This window comes from Natator depressus, chromosome 5 (assembly GCF_965152275.1).
Source record: "Natator depressus isolate rNatDep1 chromosome 5, rNatDep2.hap1, whole genome shotgun sequence".
NCBI lineage: Eukaryota > Metazoa > Chordata > Testudines > Cheloniidae > Natator > Natator depressus.
This window is the reverse complement of record NC_134238.1, coordinates 119,466,674-119,489,137: the sequence shown is the minus strand read 5'-3', so window position 1 is coordinate 119,489,137 and position 22,464 is coordinate 119,466,674. Positions and strand designations below refer to the sequence as shown.

Genomic DNA, 22,464 nt, shown 5'->3' with positions numbered 1-22,464 from the left:
CTGCACACCGCACCCCCTCCCACACTAGCCCTGCGTACAATTTCCCCACCCAGATGCGGCCCTCGGCCCAAAACGTTTGCCCACCCCTGCTGTAAATGAAGCATTTTAAGAGTTTGCGTTTTTAAACTGCAACGTCAGCCTTGTGTGTTTACGTTGTTTGTTTTCTTAGGAATAGGCTCAATAAAGAAAAGTGGCAGCTACTCAATGTGTTACCACCACATAGCCCGTCTCCATGTAAGAACCTACAAATTAAATTTGGGACCTGAAATCACTGTGTATTTATTCCTGTTCCACTGCCTGAAACTGACCCACCTGAGACCTTTTAGGTTAACTCTCAATTTCATACTAACTACATGTCAGTCGAGTCTGCTTTATTAGGGGTGATGCAAGAGTAAGGAGAAGGCAGATGAAAACTGAGATGCTACTCAGAAATATGTATCAGTGAGACAAGCAGGACACCACACCCAGTACCGTTTACAGAACGAATGGCACTTCTCCACTACCACAGTGCTAAGATGCAGAGCACGGAGAAGAGTCAGGGCGCTGGCTTACATCCCCTGCCCTACACCAGCTTTGGGCAAGTCACTTTACAAATGGGGAAACTGAAGCACAGAAGGTCAATGAAGACAAGTTACCAGCTTCACAGGGAGTGATGAGAGTTTGAATGCTTTGAGATCCTCGGGAAGGAAGAGCTATAGGAATGCAAATTAGTGGTTTCCATATTGCTATTCTAACGAACACTTAGGAGTTAGACATCTTGATAGCTCAGGCTTGTGAGAAAAGGAGGCCAGTCATCCATGGATAGAGAATTTCTGTCAAGACCTAGTTTTCTGGGGTGCTTTGTGCACACAGCATGATTCCTGCTGGAACCGTGGGTGCTGCCCCCAGAGGCACCAGAAGGGGTCAGTCACTGAGGAAATACCTCTCCCAACTTGGATAAGGCATGACAGGACTGAACATGGAAGGAGCAAGACCTATGCTGGCCAGCTGTGAACAGAAACTGAAAGGACCCCTTATACCACCTCACCCCCTACTAGCCAGGTGCACACATGAGCAAGGGAGATCCAGGAATAGCACTACTGTGAGGAAAGAGGAGCACTAGTGAGAGAGATGCCAAGCACCCCCTCCCCTAATTGTTTGCATTGCTTCTGACTAGACTGTCTCACCTTCTCACAAAAAAAAATAAAAAGCCATGGAGGTGCGGGGGGCCACAACAAAGGAAAGAGTTTGTTTCTGTGCTGCAGAACTGCTCCCTATGCTATCCCAATCACTGCCCCACCATTATTTCCCGGAGATTAACGAGGTCTGTGCTGACAAGACAGACTACAGGGCCCACCTGTATCCCAGCAATCAAGAGAAGTGTGTAAGTCTCTATGTGTATGTATCAAGTTCCTGACAGAGCCATTGTGGTGGGGGCTGCGATTTCTCACTCATAACCACTGGCGAAGGAAATACATTGATCAGAGGGTAAGTTGGTCAGTAACAAGTGATAGTAAATTAGTCCTAGAAGGCCTCAGCAGAACAGCAGTGCTTCTCATCTATTGCCAATGGAAATGAATTTCAGTGCAAGCTTTTTCTTTTTAAAAAAAAAGAAAATCAGACAGTTACATTTTTATTTGCTTGACTGTTGGTAACATTCTGGATTCTAATGTCCTGCTGGGATACTGGAGTCTTGAACCCAAAGCAGTTTCCAGCAGCTCCAATCTGCCAAGAACCATCCTAGATTTTAAAAACCCATCCCCAAGTATTTACAGCCCTGACTGCCACCTTAAGCCACAAGAACTGGCCCATTTTCTGAGTGCCAGTGCCTTGCACCACAAGGGGCTGCTGTGCAGAGAAAACAGAAGATACGCCACCCCAGTTGCTGCCCCAGATCTGCACATACTGGTAGCCAGAGAATTTGGTGCTCCTCTTGCCATGGAGGAAGAGGATGATTACTGGGACCTCCACAGGAAGAAAACATTACCGTGAGTGGAAGAACATGGTTGTCCTGCTCTTCCTGACAGAATGGGATGGTGAAAGACAAGCAAAGAATAAATAAAGTTCCAAATCCCAAATATATATTTTGTCATCTAAGATTATATTCCCTAAACATGCTTTAGAAAAGAATTAGGCAGGGCTCAGTAAATTCAGTTCGCCAAGTAGTCTTAGGTCATATTGGTTGGCCTTTTTAGGACATCATACTGAGTCTCGATAGCTAACTCACAAGTGAGTTGTTAATAAATTGCAAGCTTGGTCACTTGCCAGGTTCCTCCGGCCAGAGTTTTGGCAAGCCCCCACGCCCTACCCCACTCCCTATCTTCAGGGCCGTGCAGGCAGAGCAGTGCAAGTGCTGGGGCCGGAGCAGAGCCGGGGGTGGGCCTGGATGCTCAGTGGGTGGCCTGTGGCACACCCATGGCTACACTCCTGCTACCTACACTGATGGGAGGGGTTCTCCCGTCCACAGTTATTCCATCTCCCCAAGAAGTGGTAGCTACATCAACAGAAGAATTCTTCCATCCACCTAGCGCTGTCTACACCAGGGGTTAGGGTGGCATAGCTACATCTCTCAGGGATGTGGATTTTTCACACCCCTAAGCAACAAAGGTAAGCCAACCTAATTTTCTAGTATAGACCAGGCCTAAGTGACACAGAGATTCATTAAGATTTCACCATTGCCTTAATTGGAGAGGAGCCATGACAGAAGAGATGCTTCCAGGAATAAGCCATGGAAGCCCTCCTTTACACACATGCGAGAAAGTAGCCTGATGGTCACGGGATTATTGCTAGCTTTTCTATTTTTTAGTGTGAATTTAACTAACCCTTTTCTCCATATGCAGCCCATATGCCAATTCAGGCATTATTAGCCTTTTATGGTTCGTGTGTAGGATTTGGAAGTAGGCCAACCACTGTGGAACTACATGTCACACAGTACTGAAGACGACAAGTATGCCACTTTTTACCCCCAGCATGGAACTGCTCACCAGAACAGTTACTGCATCAATAAATCCTTCACAACTCAAGGATGTGGCACTGAAAATGCTGGCTCGTTAAGCCAGTTACAACTCACTTCAGGTTACAAGTGGCCAGATTCTACATTTATTTACTCTAGGTCTTGATGACCATAATTGCATGATTTGCCCTCAAGTGCTGCTAGTGAATAGTTCATTGGGAATCCTGATTTTAAGAACTGGAAAAGCAACAAGTTCTCAGCCTGCCCCCCGGCGCTCCAGCCAGGGAAACAGGGTTTTGGGGGGGGGGGGGGGGGGGGACCTTGCCTTGTCTTTGAAGGATGTATGTGCTTGGGAGAGGGGCAAGCAAAGGAGGATTGAACTCTTCCTATGGGCTCTTTACTCTTCCTCACCACTTTTGCTGATGCAGCCCTCTCCTTGCCCCTGCCCCAATGTAAACAAATCAAGTCCTCTCCTTTCAATCTCTCTGCCATCTGGAGCCTCTATATTACAGCCCAGAACAACACCCACATGCATAGCATGGCCCTCTTCTCCTGGCACAGTGGCTCACTTCCTCAATGCCTGTCAGTGATGTTTCAATACAATCTGCCACTGTCTGATGAGACACCCCCTCATACCCACCAACCTCTTCGTATATAAACCCTCCACTTCCACACAGCTAAAGCTTATAGCATCTGCCTATCAAACTAACCACATGCTTTGCCATGTGCAAGACATGCACACACACACACACACAAAAATGTCGACCATAATGAGAGGGAGGATGGTCCAGCGGTTTGTTATTTAGTCTAGGACTTGGGAGACCTGAGTTCAGTTCCCTGCTCCACCAGAGACCCCCCTCCCGTGTCACTTCGGGCAGATCTCTGTGACCCTTCACTCATATGTAAAATGGAATAACAATGCTGACCTGGTACCTAGGTTATTTTCATCTTTACTAGAGACTTTACCTTTTTATAGAAAGAGAGCCCTAACACTCACCAGAGAAACAGGAATATTTTCCAACTCCAGTAGCCTTGTCGGAGTCTTAAAAAAAAAGAAAAAAAACACACCACCCCCACCACCCAGATGAAGCCACAAACAGACGTAGTGGAGAGAGCCTGAAAAATTCCTTCCAACCACTAGATAGCAGTGGAATATTTAAAGACATAAGTTTTTTAGTCCTGGAAACATCTTGCTGTTAAACATTGTGGGAAAAACTTAAGACCCAGTCAGGAAGACAAATTCTAAATAATGCCTTTACTTAAAATACCAAAAACACAACCACAACATATCAGGTTTATTTTATATACATATATTCCATAATATTTTTTACATCATCACTTCCAATCTTTAAGAGTTTGTTATGCAACAGCTGTCTGACACTAAAGCCAACCTCCTAAAAATCATGCAACCTCCACCCCAAGTCAGCTGATTTATGATCTGCACAGCCTTCAGTGTTTAGATAATTGACATTTCTATACATAGTTGTCTTTACAAATTATGTATGTGGGTAGAGAGAAACAGTGATTCTGTAGAAAGATCATTTCTACTCATATATGGATGTGGATAAGGCAAAATTTCACAATAAATTGGAAGAAACCCCAATCTTTCTACCGCTGGTAAAGAGTATATGTGAACCTTAAAATCCAAAGCAAGCTTCAAATGCAATAGGGCTATTGGGGAATTTAAGGGCCACAAAATAGAGATGGACTTTTAATGAAGTCCTATTGCAATCTAGAAGTGTCTAGCTAGGCTTCTTTGGACAACAGTTAAAAGGGCTGGTTCGCCATTTAACAAGCCAAAACCTTATTATTGTTTTAAGGTAGGCAACGCCAATGATTAATTCAATGAATAAAAATAACTTGTTTGCAGGATCATGCCCTATATTAGATGTAGGAAAGCAAAGGAGGGATTGTTAGGGGAAGAAAGGTTCTAACAAGAGCACAAGACATTAATGTATGCCCACATCTCGTTAGTTTATAAGAGCAGAGTCCAATAAGAGAGAAGGAGCAGAGCTCACTATTTTGTTTCTTCCAGTTTTCCTTAGATTTGAATAGACAAGACACAGGATCCAGAGATATTCTAGAAATATGGGGCATCCGGAAAAAGGGGCAAAGCTGCTTATGGGAAGAGATCAGGATGCACAAAGTGACAGGATCTATTGAGGCTGGGTCAGGAAATGAGGAGAGTTAGAATATAGTGCAAAAGAGAAATCTTGAGCCAAGACAAGAATTGAGGTTGGAAGAGTCATCTACACAAGTGAGCTTAACTACAGCATAGTGGATGGAATCTGGTGTGATGCAACCATCAGGGGAGAGTGAGATAACTAGGATGCGGAGCAGGGTGTCAGCAGCAGGAATGGCCGAAGAAGGGATTGGGTGTGGAAGTTGTATAGCACTGACAGGATTTACTAGCAGCCTGGTTGTGGGGGAAGAGTGCTGAAGCTGAGGCCAAGGGCAAGGAGTCCCACTCCTTTTTACCTGGAAGAATGGAGGAAAGAAGGGCTTTTCAAAACAAGAATCACAATAGTTTCAACTGTTCTCTTCACTTAATCCTTTATACAAAAGTGATCATTTGGAGAGCAGATTTTTGGTTCCGAGATACATATTTATTTAAAATATAGTTCTGACTAGAGCAGCTGAGATTATTTCTGTGGAAGACAGATCAGTCATGGAAATAAGAGGTTTCGAAGTTTCATCTAGTGAGATATAGCATAACACCAGAAAGCCACTAAATATTTGACTGTCCCTCTATGAACTGTTGTCAGCATTTTTCAAAATGCCTCGAAACTAGGAATTGCTTCTCTGGAACCATAGCTAAGAGTTCTGACACTGCCAATATAGTGTGTAACTCATTTCTGTTAATACACAGTGGTTTCTGGACCTCATCCATTCTAATACTTGCACTTTGGAGTGTGGGAAGCCCTAAGATGTCCCTAGGGCTGTAAAGTGATGGATCAATTTCTGGGTGGAGTTCAGCATCTGTCTAGCCTTATCTTTGCAAGCAAAAATCAATACAATGGGGACTCCTGTAAAGTATTTATTGGACAGAGAGGTAATTCAACAAGATACACAAAAGAGGAGTAATCCCGTTAACCCTTAGAGCACAGAAGATGAGGAGCTTTTCTTCCCCACCTACGGTAACATCAGTTATGGGTTTCTTCTGCTGCTGCATGAGATGTGCCCCAGCAGGCATAGTTAAGTGACTGTGTACTAGAATTTCTACTCCTTGGGGTGGAATTTAAAACAAAAAATTAATTCCATACTGGCATAACTCTGTTCCCATTGAAGTCAATGGGAACTTTACTGTTCATTTCAATGGGAACAGAGTTAAGCCAGAGAATCTCACCCTAAAGCTTCTCTTCAGATGTGAGGTGGACAGTACAAGTGATCAGGGGATGACAAGGAAAGCCAGTAAGCGTGGAGGATTGGGGGGGGGGAAGAATTCGACAGAGAAGCGGCAGAAACCAACAGACCCAAGAAGGGAGAGACCCCGAGGAGAGTCTGGAGCAGACAGCGCAGTTTTAAGGATGGAGACTATACTGTACCTACCCTACCCACAACCTGCTAAGCCAGTTAAACAGCAATAATTCCACTGGAAGTAAAGCCATGAAGTTTTAGAAAGTGCCTCATTCAGAGCCTGCAAGTGTGTTGGGGATGAAGCTGGCAGACAAATGAAAGCACTACAAACTTGCATGCCGTTTTGTACTAGAACATGGACCAGGCCTTCACTTGGGGGTGCCTCACAACTGTATATGCACAGAGTGGCAAGGAGAGTTGTGACTGGGTGTCTGCACCTTAAACTGAGATTTTGGCATTTTTAAGTATGCATTTGTGACAAATCTAGGAATCTTCTGAGACAATTTTAACGTGCTATGTATAGGACCTTGGCATCGCTACCCACTGTAGAGGAAAGAACTCATTTTACCCCCTAGGACATGGGCGATCAGGCTAGGTATTTGAGACATGCCCACTCTGGCTCTCTGGGATGGAATTAACACATTTGAATGGAAGACCCTACCGAGACCTTGGCAACCCATCCCAATGACCAGAAACATACACCTCACTGCAGAGGGAGCTGAACATGGGAATGCAATATGGCTGTGTTCAGAGAACAAAGAGAAGAGGTGGCAGGTGATGTGTTAAGAGCTGAGGGACAGAGAGAGAGAGAGAGCCCTGATAGTTTCTACAGCAGCACGGATCAGGGGCTACTCTCTGCTAACCTAAGGACTTTCAGATTCTGTAGGTCAGGTGACCAATTAATTGTTACCTTGTTTTGAAAAAAAAGTCTGTCTGATGTCACTGCAAATACTAACTGAGAGCACTGTACCCTGAACAGGTAGGAACCAGCCTTCTGCAGGAGTCTGATTTAGATGGATTCACTGCAGGAAGCCAGAGAGACAGGGATTGTTGGCGCCCAAAGGCCCAGTTTCAGAGTCATGGAGGCGGCAGCATACAAAGGAAAATTTGTACTGGACTGCCAAGACTGTAGAAGCTGCAGAGAGTAAGATTATTTTTCCCCATGCAGGTCAGAACGAAGGAACTGTGACAACAGGACAGGCATCGGAGGCTGTAGGGAACCAATTCTGCAATCCTGTTCCAACATAGCTCAAGATACTTGCAAAGCTAAGTTTGTTTTAAGCTACTCCAAACCTACAGAGAAGATGCTAAGTAAAGCAGCACGAAGTGAGAGGCTCATGAAGACTTTCAACCATGGCTATCTAGGCTCCATTCTGACAAGCTACGTGGTTACATTATTGAACAGCACCTGTGGATTCACAAGTTAACGTAGCTGGAAATGGCATATGAAGCCCTAAGAATGATTAAACCGGGGCTGAAAAGGATAAGAAGGGAGACTTGGTGGTGGACTCTTCAAGTTATAGCTTCGATTGAGAAGAACAAGTGGCAGGCCAGTGGCTTGAGCAAGGATAAGATGCGTATGGAGGCAAAAAACCAGCCAAAGTGTTGCAACAGCTAAAAAATTGTCCTGCAATGCGCTACATAACCAACTAGGAGGATAAGAGACCATCTACAAACTCACTAAGGCAAGAGAAAATAATGAGGGATGTGAATGAGTTTGCTTCTATTAGAAATGAACATGGTATATGACAAATAAATGGTGAAATCAATCAACAAAGCCTGGAGTGATAATTTTGAAAGAGTGATGAACGAGGAGAATCCAAGGAAGGAACTAAGAACACGTAAGCCAAAACCAGGCTTGACAGATTGCATGCAGAAGGAAGAGGCTGCGGAGACACTTAGGGCCACATGAAGTATGGGTGGATGCACTGAAGTCACTGGGAAGGGAAGGCAGCAAGTCTGTTCAATGATTCTTAAGAAAGAGAAAATGCTGGATGAATGACAAAAGCTTTGTGGTGCCCATTTTTAAAAATAAAGGAAATAATGTACTGTAGGCTAATTATTACCCACTTAAGCTGTGAAAGTATGGGAGATGATTACTGAAAAGTATTTGCATGGAATGGTTGAAGTTTGAAACAGTCAGTAAGGATTTATGCCAGGAAGAAGTACAATTTATGCTATATATATTATAAGACCATAAGAATGTCCATAGTGGGTCAGACCAATGGTCCATCTAGCCCAGTGCCCTGCCTGTCAACAGTGCCCAGCCTGTCAACAGTGCCCAGTGCCAAATGCTTCAGAGTGAATGAACAGAACAGGGCAAACATCAAGTGATCCATCCCCAGTCATCCAGTCCCAGCTTCTTGCAGTCAGAAACCTCTAAGAATTCTTATGGAGAAGTTGAGAGAAGAGGGACAGCATCTGGGTCTGGTCTTTATAGACGTGGAGAGGGCATACGATTGTGTACCAAGAGAATTGTGTACCCAGGGTACGTGCAATGGAGCAGCTAGCACAGTCACAACCAAATGGGGCTACAACAGAGCGAGTTTCCAGCAAACACTGGCCAGCATGAGCGGTTAGCATGGAGCCCTTTCTGTTAGCAGTTGTCACAGATGTGATAAGTGAGAATATATGAAGGGAGACACCTTGGACTATGCTGTTTGCTGATGACAGTCATATGTGTAGAAGACAGAGATCCTGCAAGCCAACTTTGACAAGCAGCATCACAATTTTCAGCAGGCAGGATATGGAGTGGACGTTAATAAGACCAAGGCTTTGATACCTGGAAGGGAGGACCACCTACCATAAAGGATATTATAGGCAGAGAGTTTAGGAGAGCGAAAGAATTCACATACCTAGCATCAATAGTTGCTGACAATGGTGCCCTCTTGACTGATGCATGGCATCTACCAAAGCTGCTTCAGGTGCAAATAGAGGGAGGAGACCCCAATTCTCTGTGATAAAAAGATGCCAACAGAGTTAAAAGGCAGAGTGCATAAAACTGTAATTTGTCCCATCCTAACGTATGGAACAGAGACTTGGCCAGTCACAAGAAAAAAAAAGAGACCTTGAGATGGTCAAATGGTTAGATGCTCCGTGATAAGGAAATGAAATGAAGTTGTGAGGGGCTTAATGAGGGGTACCCCCAGGTGAAGACATGTTGCATTTGTATGGACACGTCCTGCAGAGACCTGAGAGTCATATTGGTAGGATGGCCCTTGCTATGATCATGGATGGAAGACTACGAAGGGGGAGGCCAAAGACACAGTATATGAACCAGATATCAGCAGCCTGTACAGAGACCAATTTGCACAACAGCCAGGCGTACAGTCATGAGTTTTGGGAGATGGCTACAGAGTTTGCCAACCCCAAATAGGGAAGTGGAGAGAAAGAAGAAGAAATTATTGCAGGTTCACGAGTCTGAATGTAGATAAGGCTAGCCATCCTTTTACTGAGCACTACTTCTCCTGCAGCAGGAACTTAGACATAGAAGGCACCCTAATTGCACTTTGACCAGTGACAGCTGGTGAACTCTGGGGCAAGTGGGTGTAAAAGAAATGATTTGGGAAAGCACCGGGGGTAACTCCCCCCTCAGTCCCATTCCTCTGGGTCCTCTTCCCCCAAACTTCCACCGTGCTCGGCCCCGGCCCAAGGTCTCCCTCCTCTCTTCACCCTAATTCCTCCCTTCTCCACAGACCCTGGGGCTTACTACCTTCCTCCTCGTTTGCCATTAGCCCCAAGTCCCTGAGGCTTCGTCACCACCCAAGCCCCTAGGGCTCCCCAGGGCCAGACTGAGGTATTTACCAGTTCAGTAGGGTGGCTCTTCTCCTGCCTATCTGGCCTTTCTTCCCGGCTTCCCCAGAGCCTCCTGCAGCTTCTTGTCCATTTCTCCTCCAGTTTCTCCTCCCCTGCAGACTGCACAGTCAAGGTTTGACAGGAAGAAAGCTGCAGGGATTTTGAGTGGAGTCTGAGACGCTGGATTCACCACTCAAGCTACAGGCTGCAGTGTATTCAAACTGCCCCACAAAGAGTCTACACTCCAGACCCCACTCAAAATCCCTGTGGCTTACTTTTTATTAGATTTGATGGCACCGTCTGTACGCGTGCCAGAGGTAGAGAGCACCCTGAGGCTGCTACTAAATACAAATCACAAGCACAGAGGTGTTCACAATTCATATTTAGTCACACAAGTGCCTTTGCATACTTCCGTGGGCGTGGTATCCCAGTGCCCTCTGCATACGAGCTATCACTGAATGACTCTCCAGAAACTTTCACATTAAATGAATTCACTAGAAGCTTTATCTGTCAGCAGCATGGGTCCTTATCCAGCTCTGCCAAAGAGAGGAAAGGAGAAGAGCGCTTTGGGGGAAATAAAGGCAGAAACAGAACTAGGTCTGTCTTTACCTTTTAAGGCAGCATCTCTGAATGTGTGGGGTACAAAACAGTGGCAGTGCAAGTTTCCTCAGTACTGTCCAGCCAACATGGCAGGGTTGGAGCTTTCAAAGGGTTTAGGAAGTGCTGCTTGAAAGATCCTAAACAGGTGCATAATCCAACCCCTCTGGCTGACTCAGTAAATTGTCCTATCCCTCCACTAAATAGGCATCAGGGTTATAGGGCTTGTCTGGTTGATACGGAGCAGACAGTCCAGGCTAAATTCAGTCCTGGCATAAGCCCACTAACTCAATGGAGCGGTGTCTACTTACATCAGGGAGAACTGGGACCCCGATCTCAAATTATACAGAGCAGAGTACTATAGCCCTTCATACTTGGCAAGTGCATTTTGCTGGGGCTGGGGGAGGCAAAGAGTAAATGTAGCTTCTGTGCATAGATGGAAGTTAGAGGGGCAGCAGAAAGAGCTAGGAACCTAGCCCAGAATGGCAGCAGAGTTCAGCCATGCTTGCATCTTCTTACCCAACTATTGGAGGCCACATACATATGATTACTTTTTCAAGCCAGTGAATTAGCCTGCTAAGAGATGAAGAAGTCACAGCCAAAGATTAAGACAATGAGGCCAGTGGGCAAGCTAGCAGGCATTAAATTTAACCTATTGAAGGGTCTGAGGAATGGGCATTAGCAGCACCAGCAGTTTAAACCTAACTACTGCCATAAGATTGGAGGCAGAGATGCTGCTTATTTCATTCCTATATACTTGCAAAAGCGAACGGAAGTAGAGTTTTTCCTGCCAGTCCTGTGAACATTAAACAGAGGAGGGAGCGCTCTTGGACAGAAAGGCAGAATACCCCGAAGAGACGCGCTCAGATTCATGGTCTTCTGGATTTTACTGCCCAATCCTTCTCCAGATATTGGAATGGTGGAGTACCTCGGCTCTTTTCTCATGTCTGACCTACTGGGTTTTAGGCTCAAGGAGTCCCTTTTTATTTGAGAGATTATACCAAAGATACAACCTTCAGACAGAGAGCCAATTCAGTCTGCTGTTCTCCACTGCTTCGGGGTCAGAATCTTTTACTCCGAGACAAGCTTTGAATAAGGCCAGTTACCATGAGCATCTATCTATTCCCCCATCACACACACAGCATTTTTAGCGGCTAGTACTCATCCCCGCCCTACACAAACACAGGTGGATGGATTCACCTGCACTGCTTCAGACAAGCATACGGTCACCTGGCCTGAGGCTACTGTTGGGCAGAAACCCCTTCCCCCCAAATGATCAGGGTGAGGAAGCTCACCTGACTCTCAGCTGCTGCCTAAAAAGAGATGTGCACCAGCTTGCACTCCAGAATTTAAGCGTTCATTAAAGGAGTGAATTTAAGGCCCCGTTTATGCTAGGAAAATTCACACCAGTGTAGTTATGTCTCAGAGCAGGACTTACACCAGTAACATACTGGGATAAGCAATACTGGTGCAACACATTGTGTTTGCACCACTGCAGTTACTTTCAGGCAAATCTCCTTGGTGGAGACAAGGCTGGAGCCTCCATCCCTTACGGATCAAAAGGCCAAGTTGTGAACTAAAATATTAAAGGTGAACCAAGGCAGTAACAGCCACCTTAGTGCGCTGACAACCCACTTTGCAGCTCTGAGGCGAGGGCTGCACCATGTCATCTCAAAGGGGTGCCAAACCTGAAGCCTAATGTTGATAACTTGCATGTCAAGTATCTGCCTGCTAATCAAGTCACAGAAGGGTACCACACAGAGTCTTTTGCTCAGGTGGGCAAGTCCCCTCTCCTCCAGGCAAGGCACCATCCCCCTCAGAGACAAGGAATGGTGGACCAGGGATGAGGGAGAGGTCCCATCTACAGAGAGGAGCCGTGGCCCCAGACACTTGTAGGGGGAGGGATGGCCTCTGCCACCCCACTAAGAAGCACAGCAGGGCAAAAAGGGTATATGCTTGGGGCTCCAGATCACCTCAGTCTTGCCCTGTACAGAGCTCCACCCATGTGGATTTAGACAAAACTGGGGGCAGCCACAAAAAGTCTCCAGAACAAAGGATGGCAGATTTGTAACTGTTGACACATGGCCCCACATTGCACAAGTCCATGAGAATGGAGAATGCCATTCAGCTTTCAGGAAGCCTGCAGCAACTTGTAGGCCCCATATGTGCCCATTGACTGAATGAAATTTAGTTTGAGAAAGCTTCAGGCCCACCCCCACAAGCTGCCCAAAGCATAACGACTATCCAACCCGACCAGATGTCTTTACTCAGCTACAATTTAAAAAAAAAAAAGGGCCACATGCACGCTCAATAAGAAATAGCAAACCATTGCAGGAATGAGCAACACCAGTATCATGTGAGGTCTGCCCTGACTGCCAGTCAATGTTGCGCCAAGTTCCCTCCAGAGAGGAGAGAGTCACAAGGTATTTAGAAACGTAGCACTTCTCAAGACACCCAGACTCATGGAGTATGCGGGCACACAGGCACGGGGGGGGGGGGGGGGGTGGAGACAGCACAGCCTACCTGCCATATTACTGCTGCGAGAAGGGAAAGTGCAAGGAAAGCGGCTCCGGAGGAGAGGCTCGCATTCAAACAGATGACAAGCCTAAGGGTACGCAATCATAGCAGCGGCACAGAACCTTCCCCGCCCGGCTACAGGCTACACCTTGGGAGGCAGGGATCTAGTCCTCATCATCCATCACTGGCAATAAAGGCCTAAGACCGAACAGAAGAGGAGCATGGACCACATCCTGCCCGTTTAACCAGCAGCCAAGACAACAAGAGACGGGCGGGGGGGGGGGGGGGGATTTGCTGGGATTTCACCTGCTGCTCAAGTCTTTCCTACCGCACTCCCGGGCGCGAACCGACCCCAGGCGGATGTGGGGGCTGTGGGGGGCGCGGAAGCAGCCCCCCGGGAGAGCACAACCGGCCTGGAGCAGCCCAGCGCGCCTGCTGATGTGTCATGAGCATCGCCGGCGGGCTGGGCGAAGGGGTCTTTCGCACGCAGAGCCAGCACCGGGAGACGAGGGATGCAGCCGGCGGGCAGAGAAGCCCCGCCATTCATTCCCCCCCGCCCTCTGCCCGCACGCCAGCCCGGCCGGGCCGTACCTTGTCGGCGAAGCTGCGGGGCAGCAGCAGGTCCGGGCTGGGGGTGAGCTCGGAGGCCGCCTCCTCGCTGCTGGAAGCGGCCAGCGGGTGCGGCATGTCCCGCAGAGCCCGGGGCCCGGAGGAGGGCAGGGCCCGGGGGGTCCCCAGCCCGCCGCCCCCGGCCGACATGGCTGCGCTTGGCGGCGGCAGTAGGCGGGCAAGGACTGCGGGCCAAGGCAGCCGCTGGCGGCCCGAAGCAGAGGCCGCCCCCGCCCGCTGCAGCCCGGCCGCTCGCTCCACGCCCGGGCGCCGCGCAGGGAGCGGGCAGCGGCGGGGCGGACGCGAAAGGCACACTGTAGCCGCCGCGGCAGCGCGGGCGTGTCTCCTGGGGAGCCCGCCCAAGAGCTCCGCCTCCTCCGGCTGGCGCTGCCCGCTCGGGGCCCCCCGCCAGCTTGGGCTGGGCGCGGCCAGGGGCGGTGCCGCCCCCGGCGCGGCCGCAGGGTGAGCAGCGCCAGCTGGGCTGGCAGGTACGTTAGGGTTCGGGTGACGTGCCAACACTGTGCGGGACAGAACCCCGGGTCAGGGGCCTGGATTGTAAACTCTCCGGGGGGAGGAACGGAGGGTACGCCTACAGTACGGCATTATTTCAAAATGATTCTAGTCGAGGTTTCGGAAGCGATTTTATACATTCGGTCTCATGTGTCCCCACTAAAGCGCGTGAGTTCGGCAGAGTGGGTCCGCAGTCCCGAGGCTGGCATCGAATGTCGGAGCGGCGCACTGTGGGTAGCTATCCCACAGCCCACTGGAATTCTGGGTTAAGCTCCCAGGGCAGGGTGGGGCAAAAACATTCTCGCGGGTGTTTCCGGGTGTGTGTCGTCAGTCGCTCCCCCCCCCCCCGTGAAAGCTACGGCAGACAATCGTTCCACGCCTTTTTGGTGTGCAGACGCCATACTGCTTTCAGCAGATGGTGCAATACGGTGCACCGCTTCTCTCCTGGTACTATGAATCCAACTCACGTTTTCTCTCGTCTTTCTATGTAATCTCTATAAGTATCTACTCTTCCTCATCGACCGCTTCCGCGGCCAACTCTGCTCTCCCTCTCTTGCCGCGCTACCGAGCTTCTCCATGTTGTCTGTCCTGGGCTCCCACCTCCGTGAAAGCTACAGAAGACAACCATTTACCGCCTTTTTTCAGCTACCGTGAACCGAACAGCACCTCTTCCTCTGCCACTCTATTCTCCTACGTTTCATGCCCTTTTTCCTGGATTACCGGTGCAGGTGCCGTAGCGCGGCAAGCATGGAGCCCGCTCAGATCTCCACTGCAGTTGTGACCATTGTAAATACCTTGCGCATTATCCAGCAGTATGTGCAGAACCTGCAAAACCGGGCAAGGAAGCGACGACAGCGCGATTACGATAGTGATGAAGACTCGGACACAGATGTTCCTAGAAGCACGGCATGTGGCGATTGGGAGATCATGATGGCATTGGGGCAGGTTCATGCCATGGAACGCCGATTCTGGGCCCGGGAAACAAGCACAGACTGGTGGGATCGCATAGCGTTGCAGGTCTGGGATGATTCCCAGTGGCTGAGAAACTTTTGTATGCGTACGGCCACTTTCATGGAACTTTGTGACTTGCTGTCCCCTGCCCTGAAGTGCAAAGACACCACAATGAGAGTAGTCCTCACAGTTGAGAAGCGACTGGCCATAGCCCTGTGGAAGCTTGCAACGCCCGACAGCTACCGGTCAGTCGCGAATCAGTTTGGAGTGGGCAAATCTACTGTGGGGGCTGCTGTGCTGCAAGTAGCCAACGCAGTCATTGACCAGCTGCTATCAATGGTAGTGACATTGGGAAATGTGCAGACCATTTTGGATGGCTTTAATGCGCTGGGGTTCCCTAACTGTGGTGGGGCAATAGACGGAACGCATATCCCTATCTTGGCCCTGGAACACCGGGGCGGCCAGTACATAAACCGCAAGGCGTACTTTTCCATGGTGACACAAGGGACGTTTCACCGACATCAACGTGGGATGGCCAGGAAAGGTGCATGACGCTTGCATCTTCAGGAACTCTGGTCTGTTTGAACAGCAGCAGGAAGGGACTTACTTCCCAGACCAGAATATTACTGTTGGGGATGTTGAAATGCCTATAGTTATCCTCGGGGACACAGCCTACCCCTTAATGCCATGGCTTATGAAGCCATACGCAGGCACCCTGGACAGTAGTAAGGAGCAGTTCAACTATAGGCTGAGCAAGTGCAGAATGGTGGTAGAATGTGCTTTTGGATGTTTGAAAGCTTGCTGGTGCAGTTTACTGATTCAATTAGATCTCAGCACAACCAGTATTCCAGTTGTAATTGCTGCTTGTTGTGTGCTCCACAATATCTGTGAGAGTAACGGGCAGACTATAATGGCGGGGTGGGAGGTTGAGGCAACTTGCCTGGCGGCCAGTTTCGCACAGCCAGACAACAGGGCGATTAGAAGAGCGCAGCAGGGCACGCTGCACATCAGAGAAGCTTTGAAAGCCAGTTTCATGACTGGGCAGGGTACGGTGTGACAGTTGTGTTTGTTTCTCTTGAAGTTACCCACCCCATATATATATGAAAGGAAATAAAATCACAATTGTTTAAAAAACATTATTTATTATTTGTTGCACAACACAAAGAGAGAAATCAGAAGGTAGCCCGGGGGGTGGGGAGTATTGGGTTGGGGGGTGGAGGAGGAGGAGGGAAGGACAAGTCTAGAAACCAAATCAAAATCAGATATGCCAGCTTTCTGCTGCTTGTGCAATCCTCTGGGGTTGAGTGTGGGGTCCCCGTAGCCCCCCCACCCCCACATATTCTTGGGCATCTGGGTGAGGAGGCTATGGAACTTGCGGAGGAGGGAGGGCGGTTATTCAGGGGCTGCAGTGGCTGTCTGTGGTCTTGCTGCCTTTCCCGCATTAGATCCACCATACAGCAGAGCATGTCAGTTTGTTCCCCCATGAGCTTGACCATAGCATCCTGCCTCCTCTCTTCATGTTCATTTAACGCTTTACGGGACTCCGCAATTGTTTGCCTCCACACATTCAGCTGGGCCCTATCAGTGTGGGAGGACTGCATGAGCTCAGCAAACATGTCATCTCGAGTTTGTTTTTTCCGCCTTCTAATCTGGACCAGCCTCTGGGACGGAGTAGATAGGGGCCACGTTGAAACATTTGCACCTGCGGGAGGAGAAAAAGGGAGGGTAGTATTTAAAAGGATACATTTTAGAGAACAAAGGGAACACTCTTTCTCAGTGAAACAGGCAATTCATCGTACACAGGACATGTTCTTTCTGTACAAGGTCGCATTTTGCCTCTTATACTGAAGTGCCTGCCACTTTGGTGTGAGTAAGCCATTACACAACAGAATTCAGCTTGCAGGCAGCCATGATAAGCCCTAGTGGCATGCGGAGTTCTGCTTCTTCCGCATTCATTTCAATGCTTTCAAACTGCTGGGCCCCCTTTCCCATAGCAAGCAATGCCTGGAGGGTTTGCCATATAAAAGGAGGGCCTGCAGGCTCTCTGGGATAATCGCTTCACACAACACCCCCCGCCCCTCCGCACCGACCACGTGGCTCCAATGAGGCTCTGAGCAGGGATGAGCCCTTTAAACGCAAACAGACCAGTGCAGCTGGGTTTCCCCCTACACCCTGGCTCCGAACAGGCTCTCACTCACCAGAAGTGCCTTCTCCAGGGTCGCGGTCCAGGAGCCCACCTTTGGAGTTGGGGGAGGCTGTCGGCTCCAGCGTTAAGAATAGTTCCTGGCTAGGGGGGAAAACGGATTCCCCAACTTGCCGCCTGTGCACTGTCCTCCTGCTCCTCTTCGTCCTCCAATAACTCATCCTCCTCGCTCCATGCAACTCCCACCTTGCAGGTGTCCACGGACAGTGGTGGGGTAGTGGTGGCTTCACACCCCCTAATTGCATGCAGCTCACAGTAGAAGTGACATGGGTGGGGCTGTGATCCAGAGTGCACGTTCACCTCCCTGGCTTCTTGGTACGCTTGCCTGAGCTCCTTGATTTTTGTATGACACTGCTCTGTGTTCCTGGAGTAGCTCTTTCCATCATGGCCCTGGAGACTTTAGTGTACATGTCATAAATATAAAGGGAAGGGTAACCACCTTTCTGTCCACAGTGCTATAAAATCCCTCCTGGCCAGAGGCAAAACCATTTCACCTGTAAAGGGTTAAGAAGGTAAGATAACCTTGCTGGCACCTGACCAAAATGACCAATGAGGAGACAAGATCATTTCAAAGCTGCAGTGGGGGGAACAAAGGGTCTGTCTGTCTGTCTGCGTGATGCTTTTGCTGGGAACAGATCAGGAATGCAGCTCAGAACTCCTGTAAAAAGTTAGTAAGTAATCTAGCTAGAAATGCATTAGATTTCCTTTGTTTAATGGCTGGTAAAATAGCTGTGCTGAATGGAATGTATATTCCTGTTTTTGTGTCTTTTTGTAACTTAAGGTTTTGCCTAGAGGGATTCTCTATGTTTTGAATCTGATTACCCTGTAAGATATTTACCATTCTGATTTTACAGAGGTGATTCTTTTACTTTAATTAAAAGTCTTCTTTTAAGAACCTGATTGATTTTTCATTGTTCTTAAGATCCAAGGGTTTGTGTCTGTGTTCACCTGTACAAATTGGTGAGAATTTTTATCAAGCCTTCCCCAGGAAAGGGGGTGTAGGGCTTGGGGGGATATTTTGGGGGGAAGACGTCTCCAAGTGGGCTCTTTCCCTGTTCTTTGTTTAACATGCTTGGTGGTGGCAGCATAGGGTTCAAGGACAAGGCAAAGTTTGTACCTTGAGGAAGTTTTTAACCTAAGCTGGTAAGAATAAGCTTAGGGGGGTCTTTCATGCAGGTCCCCACATCTGTACCCTAGAGTTCAGAGTGGGGAAGTAACCTTGACATGGTGGCAGAGCGGTGGGATCATTTTGAGATCATTTTGAGATTTTTTTTTAGATCATTTTGAACCAGAAGCACGGCAGGGTTTTAAAAGGTTTTGTAATTCTATGTCTCTGTCTGGGGGGCCAGAGCAGCAGGCATAACAAAGGGATCTTTCTTTTCTGAGCTGGAGTTTTCTCTACCTAAAGGCAGGGTAGTTAACCTCCTGCAAGGAAATTCACAAGTTTTTCACAGACCTGAAGAGGTTGGTTTGGTTTTTTTAGCTAAGAGCAGCAAGAGGCTTTTTCTGTCTATTTGCCTGGATACAGAGGTGTTTTTTTAAAGGATTTTTCTGTAGGCTGAGAATAGCTATCAGAGAACATAGGTATCAGATTACAGCACAGCAAAATTTTACAAGCCCAGGTTTTTTTGTTTTTTGTGGTTTTCTTTCTAACTCTCGGGTGTAAAGTTAGTTAAAAACAGAGAGGCTAAAATGACAGAAACCAAGGCACAACACAAACTGGAGTTAACTAGACTGGAGGCAGCAAAAGAAGCAGAAAAAGCTCTAGAGGCTGCCCACAGGAGAGCTATGGAGGCAGAAAAAACCCAAAAGGCTGCCCACAGGAGAGCTACAGAGGCAGAAAAAACCCAAGAGGCTGCCCACAGGAGAGCTATGGAGGCAAGGGAAAAAGAAATGGAGGAGAAGGAAAAAGAGAGGAAGCATGCACTGGAGATGGAGAAGGCAAAGGCTCAGCAGAATATACCAACAAACCCTAGCAATCCTTCTCCAGGTACCACTTCCCATCCCAGAAAGTTCCCCACCTACAAGGCAGGCGATGATACTGAGGCCTTCTTAGAAAACTTCAAAAGGGCCTGCCTTGGGTACAGCATCTCTACAGACCAATACATGATAGAGCTGAGGCTGCAGCTCAGTGGACCCTTAGCCAAGGTGGCGGCTGAAATGCCTAAGGAACACATGAACAAGTATGAACTGTTTAAAACCCAGGCGAGAGTCAGAATTGGGCTAACACCCGAGCATTCCCGTCAGTGGTTCAGAGCCCTAAGGTGGAAACCAGACGTGTCATTTACCCGACATGCCTACCTCATTGTGGAACATTGGGATGCTTGGATATCAGGAGCAAGTGTTAAATCTCCAGAAGATTTGCCCTTCCTAATGCAAATGGAGCAGTTCTTAGAGGGTGTTCCTGAAGAAATAGGAAGATACATCCTAGATGGGAAGCCTAAAACTGTAATTCAGGCTGGGGAGATTGGAGCCAAATGGGTGGAGTTGGCAGAAAAGAAAAAAACTGGTCGCAGTTGGAGCGGATACCAGAAGGGACAACCTCAGACCACCCCCTACTACCGGGGGCAGTCCAAGCCTCCAACTACACCCCAAGGGACACTCCAGACACCTTATCGTCCCGCCACACCGTTCTCCAGCAACCCACCTCGCCCCAGTGACTTGTCAGCTGGACGATGTTTTAAATGTAACAGGCCGGGGCATGTAAAGGCCAACTACCCCAAGAACCCCAACAGATTACAGTTCATTGCACCAGAATCACACCAGAGGTCCTCAGGCCCAGATACCTCCCGGATACCCTCAGAGTGGAGAGAAACTGTGAGTGTGGGCAGGAAGAAGATCACTGCGTGGAGGGACACTGGAGCGCAAATGTCAGCTATCCATGCTTCCTTAGTGGACCCCAATTTAATCAACCCAGAGATCCAAGTGATGATTCAACCCTTCAAGTCCAACTCTTTTGACTTGCCTACAGCCAAGTTACCGGTCCAACTCAAGGGCTGGTCAGGAACATGGACTTTTGCAGTCTATGATGATTATCCCATCCCCATGCTGTTGGGGGAAGACTTGGCCAATCATGTGAAGCTAGCCAAGAGGGTGGGAATGGTCACCCGCAGCCACGCTAAGCAAGCTGTCACACCTAGCTCTATTCCAGAAACTTCTAACAGGACCCGGTCAGAGGCGATGGAACCAGACCCCATGCCAACGTCAGCAACAGCAGTAGTGGATCCAGTTCCAGAGACCCAGACAGAGCCAGTCCCAGAACTGAAACTGGCGGAACAACCAGCACCAGACCCATTACCAGCACTGAATCCAGTGCTTGCAACCCAAACACCAGAGGGCCCCACCGAACCTGCACTGGCAGCAGCAGATAACCCTACACAAGAGGCTCAGCCGGAGCCTGAACCCCAACATAGTACACCAGCAGAGAGCGGTTCACAGTCAACGGAAACAGACCCATCACCTGCATCGCTTCCAGAGGGACCAAGCCCAAGTCCACAATCCACTGAGGAACTGATATCTCCAACATCAAGGGAACAGTTCCAGGCCGAACAGGAAACAGACGAAACCCTCCAGAGAGCTTGGACTGAAGCACAGAGCAACCCATCGCCTCTCAACTCTTCTAATCAATCCCAGTTTGTTGTAGAAAGAGGACTTTTATGCAAGGCAACTCTTTCTGGTGGGCACCAGGAAGACTCGCATCCTCAGAGACAGTTGGTAGTTCCAACTAAGTATCTGGAAAAGCTCTTGAGCTTAGCCCACGATCATGCTAGTGGCCATGCTGGGATGAACAGGACCAAAGACCGTTTGGGGAGGTCATTCCACTGGGAAGGAATGGGCAAGGATGTTTCTGCCTATGTCCAATCTTGTGAGGTATGCCAAAGAGTGGGAAACCCACAAGACCAGCCCCTCTCCAGCCACTCCCCATCATTGAGGTTCCATTTCAGCGAGTAGCTGTAGATATTCTGGGTCCTTTTCCGAAAAAGACATCCAAAGGAAAGTAGTACATACTGACTTTCATGGATTTTTGCCTCCCGATGGCCGGAAGCAGTAGCTCTAAGCAACACCAGCGCTAAAAGTGTGTGCCAGGCACTAGCAGACAGTTTTGCCAGGGTAAGTTGGTCCTCAGACATCCTTACAGATGCAGGAACTAATTTCCTGGCAGGAACTATGGAAAGCCTTTGGGAAGCTCATGGGGTGAATCACTTGGTTGCCACCCCTTACCATCATCAAACAAATGAGCTGGTGGAGAAATTTAATGGAACTTTGGGGGCCATGATACATAAATTCGTAAATGAGCACTCCAATGATTGGGACCTAGTGTTGCAGCAGTTGCTCTTTGCCTACAGAGCTGTACCACATCCCAGGTTAGGGTTTTCTCTATTTGAACTTGTATGTGGCCGCGAGGCTAAGGGGCCATTACAGTTGGTGAAGCAGCAATGGGAGGAGTTTACACCTTCTCCAGGAACTAACCTTCTGAACTTTGTAACCAACCTACAAAACACCCTCCAAACCTCTTTAGCCCTTGCTAAAGAAAACCTACAGGATGCTCAAAAAGAGCAAAAAGCCTGGTCTGATAAACATGCCAGAGAACGTTCCTTCAAAGTAGGGGACCAAGTCACGGTCTTAAAGGTGCTCCAGGCCCATAAAATGGAAGCATCGTGCGAAGGGCCATTCACAGTTCAAGAGCGCCTGGGAGCTGTTAATTGTCTCATAGCATTCCCCACCTCCAACCAAAAGCCTAAAGTGTACCATATTAATTTCTAAAGCCCTTTTATTCCAGAGAATTAAAGGTTTGTCAGTTTACAGCCCAGGGAGGAGATGACGCTGAGTGGCCTGAAGGTATCTACTATGAAGGGAAAAGTGATGGTGGCATGGAAGAGGTGAACCTGTCCATGACCCTTGGGCGTACGCAGCTATTGCAGATCAAGGAGCTGTGCACTAGCTACATGCCGACGTTCTCAGCCACCCCAGGACTGACTGAACGGGCATACCA

General features: G+C 48.5%; 1 protein-coding gene across 1 annotated transcript in view; it reads right to left on the bottom strand.

The window, feature by feature from the left end:
- Positions 1–13,957, bottom strand: part of SNX30 (sorting nexin family member 30) — a 67,650-nt gene extending 53,693 nt beyond the window's left edge. Inside the window, exon 1 of the mRNA XM_074953528.1 lies at positions 13,790–13,957. Coding sequence (XP_074809629.1) covers positions 13,790–13,957 — 168 coding nt within the window. The remainder of the gene's footprint in view (positions 1–13,789) is intronic.
- Between the last annotated feature and the right edge of the window lie 8,507 nt (positions 13,958–22,464).